Source organism: Cynocephalus volans, chromosome 3, assembly GCF_027409185.1.
Source record: "Cynocephalus volans isolate mCynVol1 chromosome 3, mCynVol1.pri, whole genome shotgun sequence".
Taxonomy (NCBI): Eukaryota; Metazoa; Chordata; class Mammalia; order Dermoptera; family Cynocephalidae; genus Cynocephalus; species Cynocephalus volans.
Window position 1 is genome coordinate 146,469,809 of NC_084462.1, and position 19,133 is coordinate 146,488,941.

General features: G+C 39.8%; 2 protein-coding genes across 2 annotated transcripts in view; one reads left to right on the top strand and one right to left on the bottom strand.

Annotated features, from left to right (window-relative positions):
• LOC134372765 (uncharacterized) overlaps nucleotides 1-3,151 on the bottom strand; it is a 45,023-nt gene extending 41,872 nt beyond the window's left edge. Inside the window, exon 1 of the mRNA XM_063090139.1 lies at nucleotides 2,918-3,151. The gene's annotated coding sequence lies outside the window, so the exon portion shown is untranslated. The remainder of the gene's footprint in view (nucleotides 1-2,917) is intronic.
• A 729-nt stretch (nucleotides 3,152-3,880) lies between these two features.
• Nucleotides 3,881-19,133, top strand: part of MTHFD1 (methylenetetrahydrofolate dehydrogenase, cyclohydrolase and formyltetrahydrofolate synthetase 1) — a 58,480-nt gene continuing 43,227 nt past the window's right edge. The window contains exons 1-2 of the mRNA XM_063088848.1: nucleotides 3,881-4,178; nucleotides 17,506-17,590. Of these exons, the coding sequence (XP_062944918.1) occupies nucleotides 4,138-4,178; nucleotides 17,506-17,590 (126 nt within the window). The 5' untranslated portion in view covers nucleotides 3,881-4,137. The remainder of the gene's footprint in view (nucleotides 4,179-17,505; nucleotides 17,591-19,133) is intronic.

Below are 19,133 nucleotides of genomic sequence, written 5' to 3' on the forward strand. Positions count from 1 at the left end.
ATTAATTAAGAGAAAAGACAAAGTGTTTAAAACTATATTTGTTTACTATCTGTCTTTTCCCACCAGAATATAAGCTTTATAATAGATTTCCTGTCTTTTCATACTTACATACTATTTGGGGATGTAATTTTTAAAGTCATGTTTTAGAGGAGAAAAGGTAATATTTCTTATTTTCCTGGCTTAGTTAATATCTATTACTGTCAATCCTATGAATATAACTTAATTTCTTCCTGCCTCATTTTTATCATATATAAATAAAAACACTGGGCAGTCATTCTCAGCTCTAAATTCATATTAGAATTACCTGTAAAGCTTTTAAAAAATATTTACACTTTGGTTTTACCCTTAGGTCAGAAATTGGAGTGGAATCAGGGTATCAGTATTCTTTGAAGATTAGATAATATTTGAAGGATATTCCTAGTAATTCTGGTATCAAGAATACGTATTTGGGACATACCTTCTCTGCTATAAAATTATTTCCCTAGAATTAGAATCTGAGTTTTTCAGGCAAATCATTCTTTAGGATTAGTAGATGGAATTATCATTTCCCCTTCTCTGAAAGTACTTTTCCCTTGATTGCTATATGTATTGGAGTACAAAATCTGACCTGTTCCAAGAATTTCACAAAACAAATGCCCAAAACGTGATTTTCACACTACAGCAAATGTGAAAATCACATTTTGGGCCTTTTTGGTGTGAAAAAAAAATTTTATCCTCTAAAACAAGATTTTAAAAATTCATCCCCAAACAGTGGGTATGTAAGTATGAAAAGATAGGCGATCTCTTATAAAGCTTACATTCTGGTGGGAAAACAGAGATAGTAAACAAATGTATTTTTTTTAATCATTTTATTTATTTTGGGGGGGGCAGCTAGCCAGTATGGGGATTCATTCCCGTTGACCTTGGTGTTATCAGCACCATGCTTTAACCAAGTAAGCCAGCCAGCGCCTAAAAAAAATCATTTTATTTTTTATTTTTTGGTGGCTGGCCAGAAAATCATTTTAGATAGTGGTAACTGCTGTGAATAAAATAGGTTAATGTGACAGTAGAGGGGAGGTAAATGAGGGGGCATCTTTTGATAGTGTAATCAAAGGCCTTTTTTGGATATATTAACATAAATTAAATCATATTATACATTTTATTAGACAAACTTCATCATTTAACAATGTGTGAAAGGTATCTTACCTATCTACACATATATTTCCACTGTTCTCTTAACAATTGCATCTATCCTCACAAAGATTTGACTGTTTACTAAAGATGTCAATGTTGTGATGAACACTTCTATACATATCTTTATGTGTAAATATTACTCTAGAATAAACTCCTAGAAGTGAAATTACAAGGTCAAAGAAAGCACACATAAATTTTTGATAAATATCAAATTACTCCTCAAAAAGGTTGTAAAATTGGAGCCTCTGAAAAAAGGATACACACTTTTTTCTAGCAACTGCCATTATAAGCATGTAAGTAAAAATATTGTCTGTCTATTATCCGTGGATTCTCAGTCTTTATCTTATTTGACCAATCAACAACATTTGAAGAATTAATTACCCCTTGTTCCATGAAAGACATTCTTCATTTGTCTTCTAAGGCAGCATGCTCTTCTGGTTTTCCTCATAACAAACTGGATTCTCCTTTTCAATCTTCACTTCTGGTTCCTCCTCATCTCCTTGAATTCTAAACATCGAAGGGGTCTAGTCCTTGGTCCTCTCTACCTATACAGATTCCTTTGGTGGAATCTTATCCAATTTCACAGATTTAAACACGATATCTCCACTTGGATATCTGAGCAGCATCTAAAAACATCTAAAACTGAATTCATTTCTTATCCCCAAAACCTGGTCCGTCCACAGTGTTACCTTATTTCAACTGAATGAATGGCAATTCCACCTTTCCAGATGCTCAAACCAAATCCTTGCTTTCTCTCTCTTACACTCCAAGTTCCACTCTTCATTCAGGTTTCTGCTCAACTCAGATATCTGGAGAAACCTCTTACTACATTTCTAAAACACTCTCCCACCTCCCAAGATAACTCTTTATCCTCTTAGCCTTCCTATTTTTTAAAAAATAGCAAGTCTCAGTCTCTAAAAGTAGACTATATATGTCTTTAATTGGTCATTATCTCCCCCACCAGAATATGAGCTGAGGGCAGGAACAGTTCCCTACCATATCTGGTTCACTAGGGGCACTCAATAATTATTTGCTCAATGAATTAATAAATTTATAGGTCATATGTAGATATTATAGCTGAACACCAGCCTGTTGAAATCGCTAAAGCAATAGATTTAGAGATGAAGATCCAGGCTGGGGCCTATCCCATGCACAGTTATGCAGCATTGGACAAGTTATCCTTCAGTCTATTTCTCCATCTGTTAAACAGGTTTAAATATATATTTGGTATTATAAGACACAAAAGATTCACTACCTGCAACTTACCAGAAACATATGGTTCAATTTTCTTAATTTCATTTGTTCAGGTACAACATGAAGGTATGTGTTCAGAGATTCTTATATTACCATTGTATTATTATTATATCATTACATTACTAAATTTTTGCCTCTAACGTGTCCCCTTGTGCAAACCTCAAGAGCAGTAAAGTAGAAGCAAATACCAGGGGAAAAAAAAAGTCATGAAAAATTTCCTAATTCTATTATGGTGATAGTTTTCACACTTAAAATTGGTGAATTTTATGGTATGTAGGTTATACCTCAATAAAACTGTTTAATAAAACAAAAGAGATTCTCTAATTCCATATATGGGGACACTGTAAAACATCCTCAGAATTTAGGGACGAGGCAAAAGTCATACACCAAAAGCTCACAAAATTTTAAAAAACCAAGTTCAGTAGATGAGTTCTATCATTAGTTTAAACATGCCTCTCTAAAAAACAGCTTATAAAAGAAGCCCACATACCTGGTCAAGTCCTAAGTGACCACAACAACTTATCTTCAGAACTAGGTTGGGATGGCTGTGACCTGAGCCGGGTTCCTCCGCCAGAGAAAGCAAATTAGCGGACTGATCCTCGCCAACACCCCAGCTACGTCAGTCCTCCTGTCATGTCAGGCTCCCCAAGCAAAGGCCTAATCCCATTTCTTCTCCAGGGTGGACGCCTACGGGGAGGGAGTGTTCGCCTTGATGGTCAACTGGCTTCCAGGTTACGGAAGGCCCGCGTCCGTTCTCCATCCCCTGGTTTGCTGCAGGGGAGCAGGCACAACCTAGACTCGCCAAACTGCCGGCCCTCCCTAAGCCTGGAAAACCTCGAGGGGGCCCAGACACCGAGGGAGCCACGCGCGCTCCAGCTGCGACACCCCTTCCAGTTCAGTGGGGGTGCAGCGGGCTGATGCTTCAACCTTGGCTGAACATCAGGCTCACCTGAGGAGATTTTATTTTATTTTTGGCGGCCGGCCCACATGGGGATCCGAACCCTTGACCTTGGTGTTCTCAGCACCACGTTCTCTCAAATGAGCTAAGAGGCCCGCTCACCTGAGGAGATTTTAAAAGCACAGCTATGGGCGCTATCCCAGACTCTCCGAGTCAGAATCGGGATGTGAGAAAGTCTGAAGCCGCCCCACACTCCCAGGTCCAACATCTGCTGTCCAGTCCAGCGCCCACACCACGCCCCCACCCAGAACGCTCCGGGGAAGGCGGGCTCCCTCGGCCCGTAGCAACGCGTCCTCGGAGTCCGGGCGGGTCGCGGAGACGCGCTTCCCGCGCCAGCGAAACTGTCTTCCCGCGAGACCGCCCGACCCGGTCCCGGCCTCCTTCTCCGCTCCCTGATTGGCTGGAACCAAGGCTCGGAGAAAGTTGCAGCTCACTCTTCAGAGGGCTTTCCATCTGGACCGGTTGCTACCACCAGCCAATCATTTCCGCTAGCCAGTCATCACGGATTTTCTTGTCTTTCCTTCTGCAGCCCCTGGACCCCTCCACTCTTTGGTAGTTAAGGGACCCACGACCTTCAAGGCCGCGCAAGCGCCTCCTCGCCGGTGGCGCGAGAGGGGAACGGCGCAGGCGCAGTAGCGTATTCCCCTTTGGCAGTCCCTAAGCACGTGGGTTGGGCTGTAGCGCGCTGCTGCGGAGGGAGTGGAACCTCGACTTTGGTAGTCTTCATCCGGAGCAGCGGACTAATTGGGGCCATGGCGCCGGCGGAAGTCCTGAACGGGAAGGTGGTCTCCACGTAAGCACCTGTCATTGCTGTTAGGGTGGGTTGGGTTGCAGGCAAGAGCTCTGAGCAGGGTCCCACGGACCCGTATTTTTTGCGGGAGGGACACTTGTAGCGGAAGTCAGGCTGGCTGAGCGAGTAGGGAGGACATGGTCCTAGCCGGGAACACCTGAAGATCGGTCCCCTGCAGCAGAAGAAAGAGACCCCGGACACAATCTGCGTTTGCAGGTGTGCCGCCTGGTGGTTGTGGCCTCTGGCTCTTGTGCTTCTGCGACAATTCCCGTCCTGACTCTGCTCCCGAAAGTGCAGTTGCTGGCGGTATTCTGCCAGGAGAAAGGGTATTTGGGGCTGTCTGAACCACCGTAGTCAGAACTCAGAAATTGAGTTGTACTCCTTTTCTCATATAATGGGGAAATGACAAGACTTGACAGGATTACAAGGCTGATTAGTGACAGAGGGTCTCCTTCCAGCCCATAGCTTTTCCCACTACTCTTAAATCTTTTTCCCTTCTAAGTAATAGACTTTATTTTTACAGAAGTTTTAGGCTTACAGAGAAATTGAGCGGATAATACAGGTAGTTCCCATAAACACCTCCACTCATCCACCCACAGTTTCTCCTATTATTAACATGTTACATTAGTTTGGTACATTTGTTACAATTATGACCCAACATTGATATATTATTATTAACTCAGTTTTACATTAGGGTTCCCTCTTTGTATTGTACAGATCTATAGGTTTTGCCATATATATAATGTCATGTATTCATCATCACAGTATCATACAGAATAGTTTAGTTGCCCTAAAAATCCTCTGTGCTCCACCTATTCATGCCTTCTTTCCTCTTTCCTCCGCTAAATCCCTGGCAACCACTAATTTTTTTCCCCCCAAACCTCAAACATGGTATCATTTCTTTGTGTTGGGAACATTGAAAATCCTCTCTTCTGGCTAACTGAAAGTATAGAATAAGTTGTTAATTATAGTCACCCTACAGTGCTGTAGAACACTAGATATTATTCCTCCTATCTAGCTAAACTTTTGTATCCGTTGACCAACCTCTCATTATCCCCTCTCCCTCTTACCCTTTCCAGACTCTGGTAACTGGTATAAGATCAGAGTCTTAACATTTGCTAAGTGGAATTTAGGAAATTTTTCCTTTCTCTTCAATGTCATTCTCCACTCTAACACCATCTCTCTGTCCTGGCCCTGGAGTTACATATCTTCTAGTTTGGCTCCTGAGTCCTGACAGTTTTCTGCATTCCATTTGACCTTTGCCTGTTCTACCTCTGCAGGAAACCTGAATGCTTTAAATAGTGGATATGGTTGACAAGTTTACTCCCAGGAAATAACACCAGCTGCCTTTTGTCTGGGAGGTGATTTAGGGTAGAAAGAAGGCAGACTGTTCTGTGTGAACTTAACTGAGGTTGCTCTTGGGACCTTTGACATAATCAGTTATTTTGTAACTGCTGTGGCTGGCAACAGTAATTGTCCTGTAAACCCTGACTTTGTCAGTATAATGGAGATTTTTGAGTGAATTATAAAGTCATTGGTGCTTGAAACCTACCCGGAGCAAAATGATTGTTTCCTGGAAGGTAGAGGTGGTGGACTAAGATGGTGAGATGTAAATTAGATGGTGATGAATTATCCACATTGGTGAGGAGGAACCCCAGATTTTCAGCCACAACAACCAATTTCCTCAAATGTAAAATAAAGATAATATCTAGGCCATTGGGTTGTTAGGAGAATTAAATGAGTTCCTAACAGAGAAGCATTTAGAATTGTTGCTGACACATAAATGTTTAATCCATGTTAGCTATATTAATGATCAGTAATTAGTTAGTGTATACACGAATGATTGATTCATTATCTTTTTGACCATGGTAGGTGCCTTGATATCCATTTTAATATTTATCAACATTACCTGCATATTAAAATCACTTAGAAACCTTTTGTTTTTGTTTTTTATTTTTATTTTAATATGAATACATACCAAAAAAGTGTACCTATCATAAGTATACCTCTCAATGAATTTTTCACAACTGAACATATCTGTGTATCCAGCACCCAGATCAAGATATGGTATTATTGGCACTGCAGAAGTTGCTTTCTCACCTCTATCTTGTAACCAACCCCCTAGAAAGGTAATCACTATCTTGACTTTTATTTTTTTGGTGGCTGGACAGTACTGGGATCCGAACCTGTGACCTTGATGTTCATAAGGCTGTGCTTTAACCAGCCGGTGCTCTATCCTGACTTCTAACATATCAGCCATCTATCCTGACTTCTAACACTATAGCTTAGTTTTGCTTTTTATAACTTTATATAAATGGCATCATACAGTATAAGTCTTTGTGTCTGGTTTCTTCCAATCAACATTGTGTTTCTGAGTTTATTCCATGTTGAATATATTCTCTCATTGCTGTATTGTATTCTACTGTATGCCACTATTTACCTATCTATGAACATTTGGATTTCCAGTTTTTGGTGATTACGAATAATGATGCTGTGAGCACTTTTTTACATGTCTTTTGGTGGAAAGTATACTATACACATTTCTGTCAGGTGTATGCCTAAGAATAGAATTGTGGGGTAATAGGACATGCCTATGATCAGTTTTGGTAGACATTGCCAGTCTTTCCAAGGTTGTTTTACCAATTTACACTCATAGGAAGCTTTTGAAAAATATCAGTGCTTGGTGCCCATACCATACTGATTTAATTGGAATTGTTAGCAATATACCACTGGTCTCAATTTTTAAAAAAGTTTTAAAAAGCTCTTTCCATGAGTCTAGTGCATCTTGAAGTTTGAGACCACTAATCTAAATCTAAAGCCTTAAATCTAAATCCAGTTTTCATCATTGAAGATTGGGATGTCAGTGATTTGGCCATAGATATTGAAAGCATTTTCTGGAAAAGACTTCCAGGTATTTGAAGGGTCTCTCTCTAGCCTACTCAGAGTTAACTTAGGTAACGTTTTACATTGTCCTTCCTGTTGGTGAACAGCCAGTTCCAACCAATGCAGTTCATTAAGGAATATTAAGACCAAGGCCCCTTTGTGCTTACAGAATATTTTTCTTTCATGTGTTCAAAAGGTGGCTCTTTCTTGAAACTTTGACCTTCCTAGAGAGCTTAACTCCAGGAGCTTGTATACAGTGCTTACAATTCTTCAGAGGGTGGGAGCCCTGGAAGGGGAGACGGCTTGCCTGGCTCATGGGGTAGCACACTCCTATCAGCTCCTGTGTGCTGAGGCTGCAGCAGGCAGCTGACCCTTGGGCCATGGCCCTGGGGGAATCCTGAGCAAGAAGGTGATTCTTACAGCTTGAACAGGTTGAGCTACAGGTGGAGGCTCTGGGCAGGGTGTTCCCATCTTTCCTCTTTTCTAGACCAAGGACACACTAGAGAGGAAAAGTAAGTGAGTTTTTTTCATTGTCGCCAGGGATCCTGGAGTCTGGAAAAAGGATTCCTCATTCCCTAAGTTTACAGATCACTTCCTTGGTTGCCAACAACTGTTGGGCCTCTCTGGGGACAAATTTGCAAGCCTTCAAGTGCCCTGAACAGTTTCTTCCTCAAGATTAATTTTGTTCCCAAAATGTAGTGTTTGAGTTATAAAATCTCTTCCTTGTAGGAAGGAAGGATGGAGCAGGTTGTGAGTTCCACAGTCAGAATTTCTCCAAAATCCAGTCCACTCATTACATCCCATCCTGCAGATGAGGAAATAGTTGAGGCCAGAAAAGTGATATGACTCGGCCATGGGTTACTAGGCTGATTAATGGCAGAGGCTCAACTAGAACCAAGTTCTTCACCCAGTACATGGTGTTTTTCACTCTGTCAGGCATTCACTACCTGCTTAAAGGGATTTCATAAACTCATCTTTTTCTTTATAGCAGTTTTCTTCTCACTGCTACATTTCTCACTGTGCCAAGAATGCCATCCCTGACTTTTGTCCACCTTTACTTTTATTCTTCTTTTATTTCTTCCTCAGAGCCAGGACACTGTCAAAATTCAGTATTCCAGACTCCTTCTCTGCGTGCTTTCTCTCTATGCTGTGGGAAATCCAGATACTTACCTGATGGATCTAGTTACCAAATTATCTCCCTCTGGAAGTAACAGTCCCATTTCTCCCTTACAGGGAGTTCCAAGATTGCACCCTGAATTTGACAACTGGAAGGAAGTCTGAGGGTTAGAGACAAGTGTGTATCCTTTCTGGATATTTTTCCACTTATTCAACAAATATCTGGGTGCCTCTTCTATGCCAAGCAATCTTCAAAGCCCTGAGACTCTGACAGTGAACAAAATAGCCCAAATCCCTACTCTTCTGGAGTTTGCATACTGATGGTAGAGATAGATGGTAAAATAGGTGAAACAGCATGTGAAGTGGTGAGAAGCACCAAAGAGAAAACCAGAGCAGGGGAGAGAGACAGGAATGAGGTGTGGGGGTTGCAATTTTTAATATGGGAGTCAAGGTAATATTCTTTGTAAAAGTGACCTATGGGCAAAGATTTGAAGGTGGTGGGTCCATGAGCCTGCCAATGTTATGGGGAAGAGGGTCCCTGACCAAAAACCCAGCCTGTGTCATGGACCTTTGACCTCACCAGTTAGTAAATAACTGCCTTGGGGCCAGGTGGGATTTTCCGGGAGATGGGACCTTTTTCCTGGTCTTAAAGAGGCTACCCAGCCAGGCAATTGGGCATGTTGCAGCTAGAGTGTGGCCAAGTCCAGAGCTGGCAGCCAACTACAGTGGTCATGGCATTAGCAAAGCTCCTGATTGGTGGGGTGGCCTCTGAGTAAGTGTCTGTCCTCATCCCTCAGGAGGGTTGGGATCAGGCAATTTAGGATTTGGACAGTGGGGCTTTGAGCAGGGGTATATAGTCCCCTATCATAACCCCCATTTGCATGAAGAACATTCTGGAAGGAGGGTGTCAGGATGGCCTGGCCTGGACGAGGGTCCCTGGAGCTGAGGAAAATGGCTCCTCTGTCCTCTGATTGACTTGGGTAGAGGTTGATAGGACAGATGTTAGTGGGTGAGGACCGCTTGTGTGACTAACTGGGAAAGTTAGTCAGCTTCACTTTCCTCGGCACATTGGGGATGATGATAACTGTCTACTTCCTGAGGTTGCTGAGAGCATAGAAAGAATGCATAAGGCTCTCAGATCAAGCCTGTATGCTACTGTAGTTACAACTGTGCCCTCTGACATCTGATCCACAGTGCAGAAGGCCACCATTATCCCTGCACTGTGCAGTTTCTTCTCTTGATAATTTCCAAAAACAGGGCTCCTGGCACCCTGTAAAACTTTGAACTTGAAGGAGTGGGTGGTTAACTGTACCACCGTCAGGATTCCTCAGCCACCAGGCCACCCCTCCATGAAACTTCAGCCAGAAGCAAAGTGGCTTGTCTTAGTGTTCAGGGCTACTGGCAGAGGCGTAATATTTTCCTTTCTTAGCAAGGGCTTATCACTTGATTGCTACAAGGAATTGCAAACTTTTATCCACCACCAAGAGAAATCAGGACTTTGGTTCTCCCTGAGGCCTTTCCACTGTTGGGAGAGGAATCAACCAATCAATCTGTGAAGCACCTGAAATGATTCTCTTCAGAGTCATTTTTGAGGTTATAGTCCAATTTAGACTGGTTACAGACAAGTCAAATCTTCTTCCTTTGTTGGCTAAGTTTTTTTTTCTTTTTTTTCTCCATGATGAAAAGTTCTTCACCACAAGCCTGGGCAGGAGTGGTACAGCTTTGGGTCACTGGTGCTTGATTAGTCTCAGGAGATAAGGGGGCATATCTGTGAAAGGTTTTGTCTGAGACTGGGAGGAACTTATCTTCATTCCCTTGCATGACTTAATATGATAAACGATCATTCCTTTGGGTTTTGGTGCCCAAGAATTAGTCTCTCTTTATTTAGTAAGCAGCCTTTTAGACCTAAGCCCTGTCTACCTAAGATTTTCCTTTAGTCTTCTCTAAAAACAGAAAAGCTGGTGCTGGCCCGTGGCTCACTTGGGAGAGTGTGGTGCTGATAACACCAAGGCCACGGGTTCGGATCCCTATATAGGGATGGCTGGTCAGCTCACTTTGGAGAGCGTGGTGCTGACAACATCAAGTCAAGGGTTAAGATCCCCTTACTGGTCATCTTTAAAAAAAAAATGAGTAGGGCCGGCCCGTGGCTCACTCGGTAGAGTGCGGTGCTGATAACACCAAGGCCCCGGGTTCGGATCCCATATACGGATGGCCGGTTCGCTCATTGGCTGAGCGTGGTGCTGACACCAAGTCAAGGGTTAAGATCCCCTTACCGGTCATCTTTTAAAAAAAAAAAAAAAAAAATGAGTAAATAAAAAAATAAAAATAAAAACAGAAAAGCTGGGTCTTTGTGAGGTTTTTTTCATTATGAGCTCTTGGTCTGCTCTTCCCCTTCAAGTGGAGACCCTTAGTCTTCCACATTCCCCTTGCATGATGGTCCAGAGGCCTACAGGGACTTAGAACTGTTCATTGGAGCCATAATCAGCTCTAATTGCGAGATCTGTGATTAGATAGTCCTCAAATAGTGAGACGAATTCTTAAAGTTAGGCCTTCGCTGGCAGACCCATTGGCAACAACTCTCCGTTGTTGGCATATAGTTGGGCACAGCTTCTTATAGATCCTCATACTCAGAGCCACCTTGTCTTATAACTCTTGCTACCAGCAGAAGGTGACAAAATAGTGGCCTAGAGGCCAAATGTTTTGTTTGGCTTGCAAAATCATTTTTAAAAATTGGATTACTTCCCAACACATTTATGTCTGTAATTATGCATAAATTCTGGATAACCGACTTTTTGAAGAGATGGAAACTTTAGCAATACTGTATTCTTAATGTCACCAATTTGTTGGATCTGAGTAGATGCTGCCCCCCGTCCCCAACCTCCTGGGGTGGGGTGTGGTTGGGGAGGTGGGACCACATTGTTCATGAATCATTGTTCAGGTTGTATGCACCAGGATTCCAGAGATGCTTTTTCTCTTTGTGACTTTTCTCTAATGAATTTATAATACACTTTTTAAATTCTACATTTTTATGAAGCCTTTCTTGACCTGTTCAACCTGCTTCCCTAGTTCCATTTGTTCCTGTGGATCAGTGGTTCTCAAATAGGGGCAGTTCTTCCCTCCCTAAACCTCAGGGCATTCGGACGTATCTTAAGACTTTTTGGTTGTCATATGGGGAGGGAAGGGGTTGTGAGCTATTGGCATCTAAGAGCCAGGGATGCTGCTAAGTATCCTACAATGTATAGGACAGCCCCTCACAACAAAGAATTATCTGGCCCAAATGTCAATAGTGCTGAGATTGAGAAACCCTCATCTAGATGCTTGAAATAAGTAGTTATTGTATCATTGTGTATGTGAATCAATGATGGCCTTCACCCTCACTGAGAGTTAGAGGTTTCGTTAAAATTTTATACCATTTTGAGTTATTTTTATGTCATACATATCAGGCAATTTACCTTTCCTTTCTTAAGTCTTTTAGAGTTAGAGAGAATTGGATGGAAGAACTTTACGTTATAAATTTTCAATGAAGCATAAAATAATTTCTTTACATTAGGCTTTCAAATATGTATCTGAGGTACCTATCAGGTTTAGTAAATATTTGGGTTACATTATAATAATTTTTACTGTACTATTATCAGTTCACTGTTCTGTATACTGAAATAATGTAGCTTTTGCTATATTAGTGATATGCGAAAACAATCAATTTTCTTTCAACTGGAAGGTAATTTAGTCAATTAACTTGACTTAAATTAATAGGAATTTGAAATATACATATTCCTCAGAACACTAGGTGGCCTCACAGTCACAATTATTTTTACAGGAAACTACATATTAAAATTTTTAAATTTTTTGAAGTATTTTTAGCAATATAAAAGTTGTAATGAACAAATGAAATAAAGCAACAAATAAAATGGAAATAAAACAAATTAAATAAAACATTTGTCATACTGCATTGTTAAAATCTTATAATAATCTACTTTTTTGTGGTGGGGGGCATAAATGTGTTTCCTTGTTTAGAAAAAGCCCTATATTTTGAAGATGAATGTTCTTGCTTTTTCTTTGATCAGTTACTGAAGGTGTTTTTCATGTACCTTTTGAGAATTAAGTTTGTGCTTCATTTCAGCGTTTTTGTTGTTTATGCTACATTTCAGCATTTTTGTTGTTTAACAGCAGCTTTACTTTTATCATGTATATTTCTTAGTCATGTGGCTAAATACCATTTGCCACCTCCTTCGTGTACCATACAGCTTCTGTTGAAATGTCCTTGTTAGGTTATACGAAGGTACTTCAAAAAGTTTGTGGAAAATAGAATCAGGGCTGGTCAGTTAGCTCTGTTGGTTAGAGTGTGGTGCTGATAACACCAAGGTCCAGGGTTTGATCTCTGTACCGGCTAGCCACCAAAAAAAAGAAAGGAAAAAAATAGAATTAAAAGGTAATGTGAATCTTTCCATGAACTTTCTGAAATACCCTCGTATATCAGCAAAGCTTTCATTCTGTCATAAAATGTCAAAGATTCAAAATTGAGCCATCACGTTAAAGAGAATGAGTTGGAATTTGTAACAGACTTTGTCAGGGATACAGTTGTCCCTCGGTATCTGTGGGAGATTGGTTCCAGGACTTTCTGCAGATACCAAAATCTGGAGATGTTCAAGTGCCTGACGTAAAATGGCATATAACCACAGTATTTGCCTATAACCTGTATACATGCTCCTGTATACTTGAATGTATATGCTGTGTAAATAGTTGTTATACTTTATTGTTTAGGGAATAATGACAAGGAAAAAAAGCCTGTACATGTTCACTATAGATGCAGTTTGGGTTTTTTTTCTGAATATATTTTGATCCTTGGTTGGTTGAGTCCACTGATGTGGAACCCATGGATATGGAGGGCCAACTGTAATGGTATAAGCCTTTGGGCAGGGCTGGCCAGTTAGCTCAGTTGGTTAGAGCATGGTGCTAATAACACCAAGGTCAAGGGTTCAATCCTTGTAACAGCCAGAGCCAAAAACCAAAAAAAACCAGACTTTGGGCAAAAGAGATGACTGGGTGACTATTTAGTGGTGTCAAGCTATGACTAGGACTCTCCAGGGGTAGTTGGGTTCTATAGGGGTATGCACCTTTGACTTTTATTGACTAGGCAATTTTACAACTGTATTTGGGTGAAGTTAACATGGACAAAACTGATAGTACAGTAATGCAAATGACTCTTGTTCATAGAGATTTTTTAAAAATTTAGAGTTATAAATGATTACCACCTTGATTTCTATACCTTATTTATCTATCTATTTATCTATCTATCTATCTATCTATCTATCTATCTATCTATCTATCTATCTAAAAGATGATTGGTAAGAGGATCTTAACCCTTGACTTGGTGTTCTCAGCACCACATTCTCCCAAGTGAGTTAACCAGCCATCCTATATAGGGATCCAAACTTATGGCCTAGGTGTTATCAGCACCACACTCTCCCCAGTGAGCCATGGGGCAGCCCTTGATTTCTATACATTATAAAGAAAAGATAACCACAAACATTACATTTTTTTGCCCTATAGCAGAGTTCCTCAACCTTTTAAAGTTAATAGTGGGTACTCTTAACATTTGGGCTGGAAAATTCTTTGTTGTGGGGAGCTCTGTGCATCGTAGGATGTTTAGTTGCATCCCTAAACCCTCCCCACTAGATGCCAGTAGCAACTTAGTTAAAACTACATTTGTATCTATTTATGTTTGTGCTTTTTATATCATATCTAATTGGCTATGGTTATTTTACTACTATCTATCCATCAAGACCGGGGAGACTTTAATGGTTTCTGCTACTTTTTCTTACTTCTTTCATTAACACTCTAGTACATAGAGTGTTTTCTCCTATGCAGAGATTGAGGTATGTCTTCCCTTAGACTTTAGAGAGTATCAGTAGAGGATGGTGTGACTCTGGTATGTGTAGTTCTACTCTTAAGGAATCACGAGTGTTTCTCCAGATGCCTATTTTGGCCTCATTTTGTGTGTAACTCCTGGGCCATGGATAGAAATGGGACATATCTACCAACTCAAGGAAGTTTCTGATGATTTAGAAAATCTTAATGCTTAGAAAGTTCTTTGGGGGCCGGCCCATGGCTCATTTGGGAGAGTGTGAATCTTTTGGGAGAGACAACATCAAGTCAAGGGTTAAGATCCCCTTACCGGTCATCTTTTAGGAAAAAAAAAAAAAAAAAAGTTGTTTGGTTACAGCATTTAAACTTCCTGGAAATTATGAGCTGTAAAAGTTAACGGCTTTTCCACCACTTAATTCATCACAGTTTTATGAACCTAAAAGGCAGATGAGGGAGTGTTAGCTTTTTCTCTCCATGTTTTTCTTTTATAGTTTAACTTCTGGCATAGCTGATAGTTGGCTTTCATTATTCTCTTTTCATCTTAGGGTTCTTCTATTAATGGCCAAGCTAGAAAACCAATGCAGGGAAAATATTTTAAGGGATTTATGCAGGCCTGATTGCAACTGTCTTGTTTTTTAGGGTTTTTTTGTTTTGTTTTGTTTTCCCCCTCACCACAGCAGAAAACTTTCTGCCTGTTGCTTTAGTGTTCTGGATTGTCTAGTATTTGCTGATTGTGGTTTATGTGCATTTTTAAATGTCTCTTATTGCTGTTCTGGTCATGTTCTATAAAAGAGCCTGCATGTTAGCTTTTAAACAAATATTTCCAATTGGAAGAATACCGTTGCCAATGCAACTTTAAAAATAATCCTTTTTCTTAGGAAGCATTTAAGAGAGTCATATAACTGGTCTCAAGCTATAATCATTTTTTAGAAAAAAAGAAATTGCAAACATGCTCATTCAAATGGATGGACAGAAAATATGGAACATTTTTTTCTTTGTTCTTAACCTACTGGGCTGAAACAACATTTTCCACCAATACCCACTGTTGTCCTGGGTTCCTATAGCTTGCTACCTGCTGGGTATTAGTATTATTTTTATTTTTCCCCTGACTCCCTTCTTCAGGTCTCAAATGCTTACTTATTTTAGAATCCTTATAAGATTTGGTAAATAGATTTATTTTATCGGTATGAAATCTGATGCCTTAAAATATTTGTAATTGGGGCTAGCCTGTGGCTCACTCAGGAGAGTCTGTTGCTGATAACACCAAGGCCATGGGTTTGGATCCCATATAGGGATGGCCGGTCAGCTCACTGGGTGAGCGTGGTGCTGACAACACCAAGTCAAAGGTTATGATCCCCTTACTGGTCATCTTTGAAAAAAAAATTGTAATTGTCCATCTTTTCAGTTCCATTTCCCAACCCCCAAAAGCTCAGAGTCATTGGTAGCCTGGCATTTTCTCTGTGCTTCATGTTAATAGGTCTAGAATTCAGCCACTTCTTACCAGTTTACTGTGACACTGTAATCCAAGTCACCATAGTCCAAGCCACCGTCATCTCTGGCCTAGACTTTTGCAATTGCAGTTGTCTTGCTTTTCACCTTTCTCCCTACAGTGTGTTCTCAATTCATCACCAGAATACTCCTTTAAAAATGTAAGTCTGATCCTTTACTGGCTTCTCATCAAATTCAGAATGAAAACAGTCTACCTGATCTGGTTACTGCTTCCAGTTTCTAATGGGACCTCATTTACCCACTTGGGGCCTTTGCACTTGCTCTTCGTTTGGCTTATGGGCCTTGGGAAAGTCACATGCCTGCTTTGAGTCTGTTTCTATATCTGTGAATGGGCAAAAGAAAGCCTCTCCTACCTTGCCTACCTCACAAGGTTATTGAGAGTCTCAGATATGTTGGTTCTTGCTGTATTTCTATTTGAGCCAGTTTTCTGTTGTGCTGCTAATGTTACTTCATGGGTTTTGCTTGGGTTGAGATGGGGGGTTAAGGAGAACTATTAGAAACCTTTGCCTAGCCCTTTTCTGGCAGAGCACTGACAGACGCTTTCTGCTTGTGCTATTGTTTGAGTCTTCTGTTCTAAAGCACTTACAGTCCTTTGTGTCAATATAATGGTTGGAGGGAGGGGGTGCTGGAAGGAGAGAGGTGAGTCTGGGAACTTGACTGTCCCGGTGGAGACTTCTGCACTGTCCAGGCATCACATCTGATTGTCATTCAGGGAAGCAGCTAAGTCTGGAACTACTGGGCAGTTCCAGGATTTCCCTGTTCTCTTGTCTCAGAGCAGAACTGTGGCTCGTGTCCAGATCAAATCCCAATTAAAAAAAAAAAAAAATCCAGTAGTCTATATTTACCCTTCTTTTGAACTATATTATTGTATAGAATGTTGATTTGAAAAAACAAGGTCACTAACTAGAAATAAAATTTGGAAGTCTTGAGTATGACTTCTTGTACTATTCAACATTCTTGATGTTTACTAGGCCAATCCAGATAATCTCTTTCTTGTGACTCCTGTGCCTGTTTATGTCAGTTTTTTGTTAAGTTTGAAGTAGAGCTGGGAGTAAGCAAATTAGAATGAGGGAAGAGATGCATGTGAATGTCGATGTATATTTGTATATCAAGTGTGGTTGGATAGTAAGATGAAGAAAGGTAAATGGCAAAACTGGTTTTCCAAGAGAGACAGATCCTGTTCAAGTCAAAGCCTGTACTGTATATCATAACTGGGCAAGATTGAGCTATTTTGAGTATTTTGTGTATGTAGTTTAATTTACTTGATGTCCTACTGAATTCTTAAGAAGTTATATGAGGGTAATTTGAAAAGTTCATGGGAAAATAGAATTGAAAGATAATATCAGTCTTTCCATTAACTTTTTGAAGTACCTTCATTTGTTGGTAAATTGATTATCTTAGTTTCACAAGAGGTTATATTTTTAATCTTCTGTTAAATTCTTTGTAAGGAAAATTCACTTATGAGTTAGAATAGAATTTGTAAGTTCATATTGAATTTGGAGTGGATTTCATTGATTTGTCATTTAGCCTAATGTGTATTCCCTGTAGTTGTATTACCAGGGTAGGTTGAGCTAAAATTGTGAGCTTGAGTTCTTTCCTGAAAATTTTTTTTCATGACAGTACCTAGAGATGCTGAAAAAGATGAGAATCGTCACCTCCCAGAAGTGTTGGTCCAATTTTTATTTTATTTGCTATATGATTTTAAGTGCCATCAACTAATACATTTTATACTAACTATCCCCACACCCCATGGCCCAGTTCGTGTCAGTAGGAGTTAGAAAAGATTCATATCTACGTGAGGCTTGGAAAATTGATGGGAAGTTCATGGTACGTACTACACCACATAATGTCCATTCAGCAAAGGTGTTTTTAACTTAAAAGAGAAATTCGTGTAATAATCCAAATTACTTATTTGTGCTTAGAACATTGTTAACTCCAACCTTTCCTTTATGTCTAGGCAAATAAGGGAGAAACTGAAGAACCAGGTCACAGAAATGAAGGAGCAAGTACCTGGTTTCATACCAGGCCTGGCAATTTTACAGGTATTATGACAGTATATTTCCTTTGATGTCCTCCTTAGTCCATCTCTCAACAGTACTTCAGACAACATGCACTTCAGGCCTTGCCTTCGGGTTTTTTTTTTTTTCTTTTTTTCTTTCATGAAACCTCATACCTTTTCAGTTTCCCTTTGCAGGCTCCCCCTCTTCAGCTAAACTTCTAACTCTGCTTTTCTTGGTGGATACCCTTTCCCTAAGGCCAGTGTCTCTTAAATCTTGGTCTTAGTAGGACCCCTTTACACTCTTAAAAACCTAAGACCTTGAGGAGCTTTTTCTTTTTTTTCCAAATACAAATTTACTCATTAATGTTTACCATATTGGAAAGTAAAACTAAGAAGTTTTTAAAATATTTATTTATTTAAAGATGCCAATAGTAAGCTTCATTATATACGAACATAAATAACATTTTTATAGAAAAATAACTTTTTGAAAGCAAAATTTGGTGAGAAGAGAGGCATTATTTTACATTTTTGCATGACTCTTTACTGTGTCTTAATAGAACAGAACTGGATTCCTATCTGCTGCTGCATTCAGTCTCTTGCTGTATGCTGTCTTGATTGAAATATATGAAGAAAATCTGGCCTTGTACAGATGTGTAGTGGTAAAAGGGAATAATTTTTAATAGTCTCCCTAGATAATTGTGGATATTTTTCTTTGATACAGCACCAGTAGTATCAAAGTAAAGGAGTGTAAGTAAAGTTTTAAAAGGTTCGTTGCAATATGGAATCTGAAACTCTATCAGTGAACTTTAACACTTTGTCACATCTTTTTGTACTTGCATACTTTGTTACATCAAAATGTTACAGTTGGAATAGATATTTACCCATGCATGGTTTTGTAACATCCTTTGTTCCTCATTTGGAAAAATAATAGTTCACTGAATTATGCAGATCTTCCAAATGTTAACATATTTCATTATGCAATATAAAAAAGTCACAATCATTAATATCACCAACAAGCTCTCAGAAAAGTCTTTAAGTATTGAGAAACTGTCAAGCTCACAGGGGTGGATAAAATGTTCTAGATTTTGCTTGAAAACTCAAATTTTATCATTGGCAACAAATACAGTTAGTTGTTTTCTTTGAAGTACCAGATTCACTTTATTCATTTTTGAGAAAATATTTCCCAAATACTCAGCCTGAATAATGATTGTTTGTCCATTGTTCTTTCAAGTAAAGATGGTGTTCTGTATAAAAATGCATCTAGTTCAGCTTGCAAGGCAAAAAAGCACAAGTGTTTTTCTTAGTGACAAACACTGTACTTCCGTATGCAGCACAAGTGCTTTATGAGTGCTTCCCAATTCTTTATGTAGAATATTTAAAAATACATGTACTCAGGGGTCAAGGTTTAATAAAATAATAAGTTGTACTGCCTCACCAAGGGCATTACTAAGTGGAACTGATATCTATTCTTACTGAGAGTGTTTGGCTGTTGGGCTAGGTTAATATTGGAATCCTGCCAATGACACCAATTGTTGCGCTCTTTTACCTGCCCATAATCCTGCCAACTGGGCTATTTGTAGAGTTAG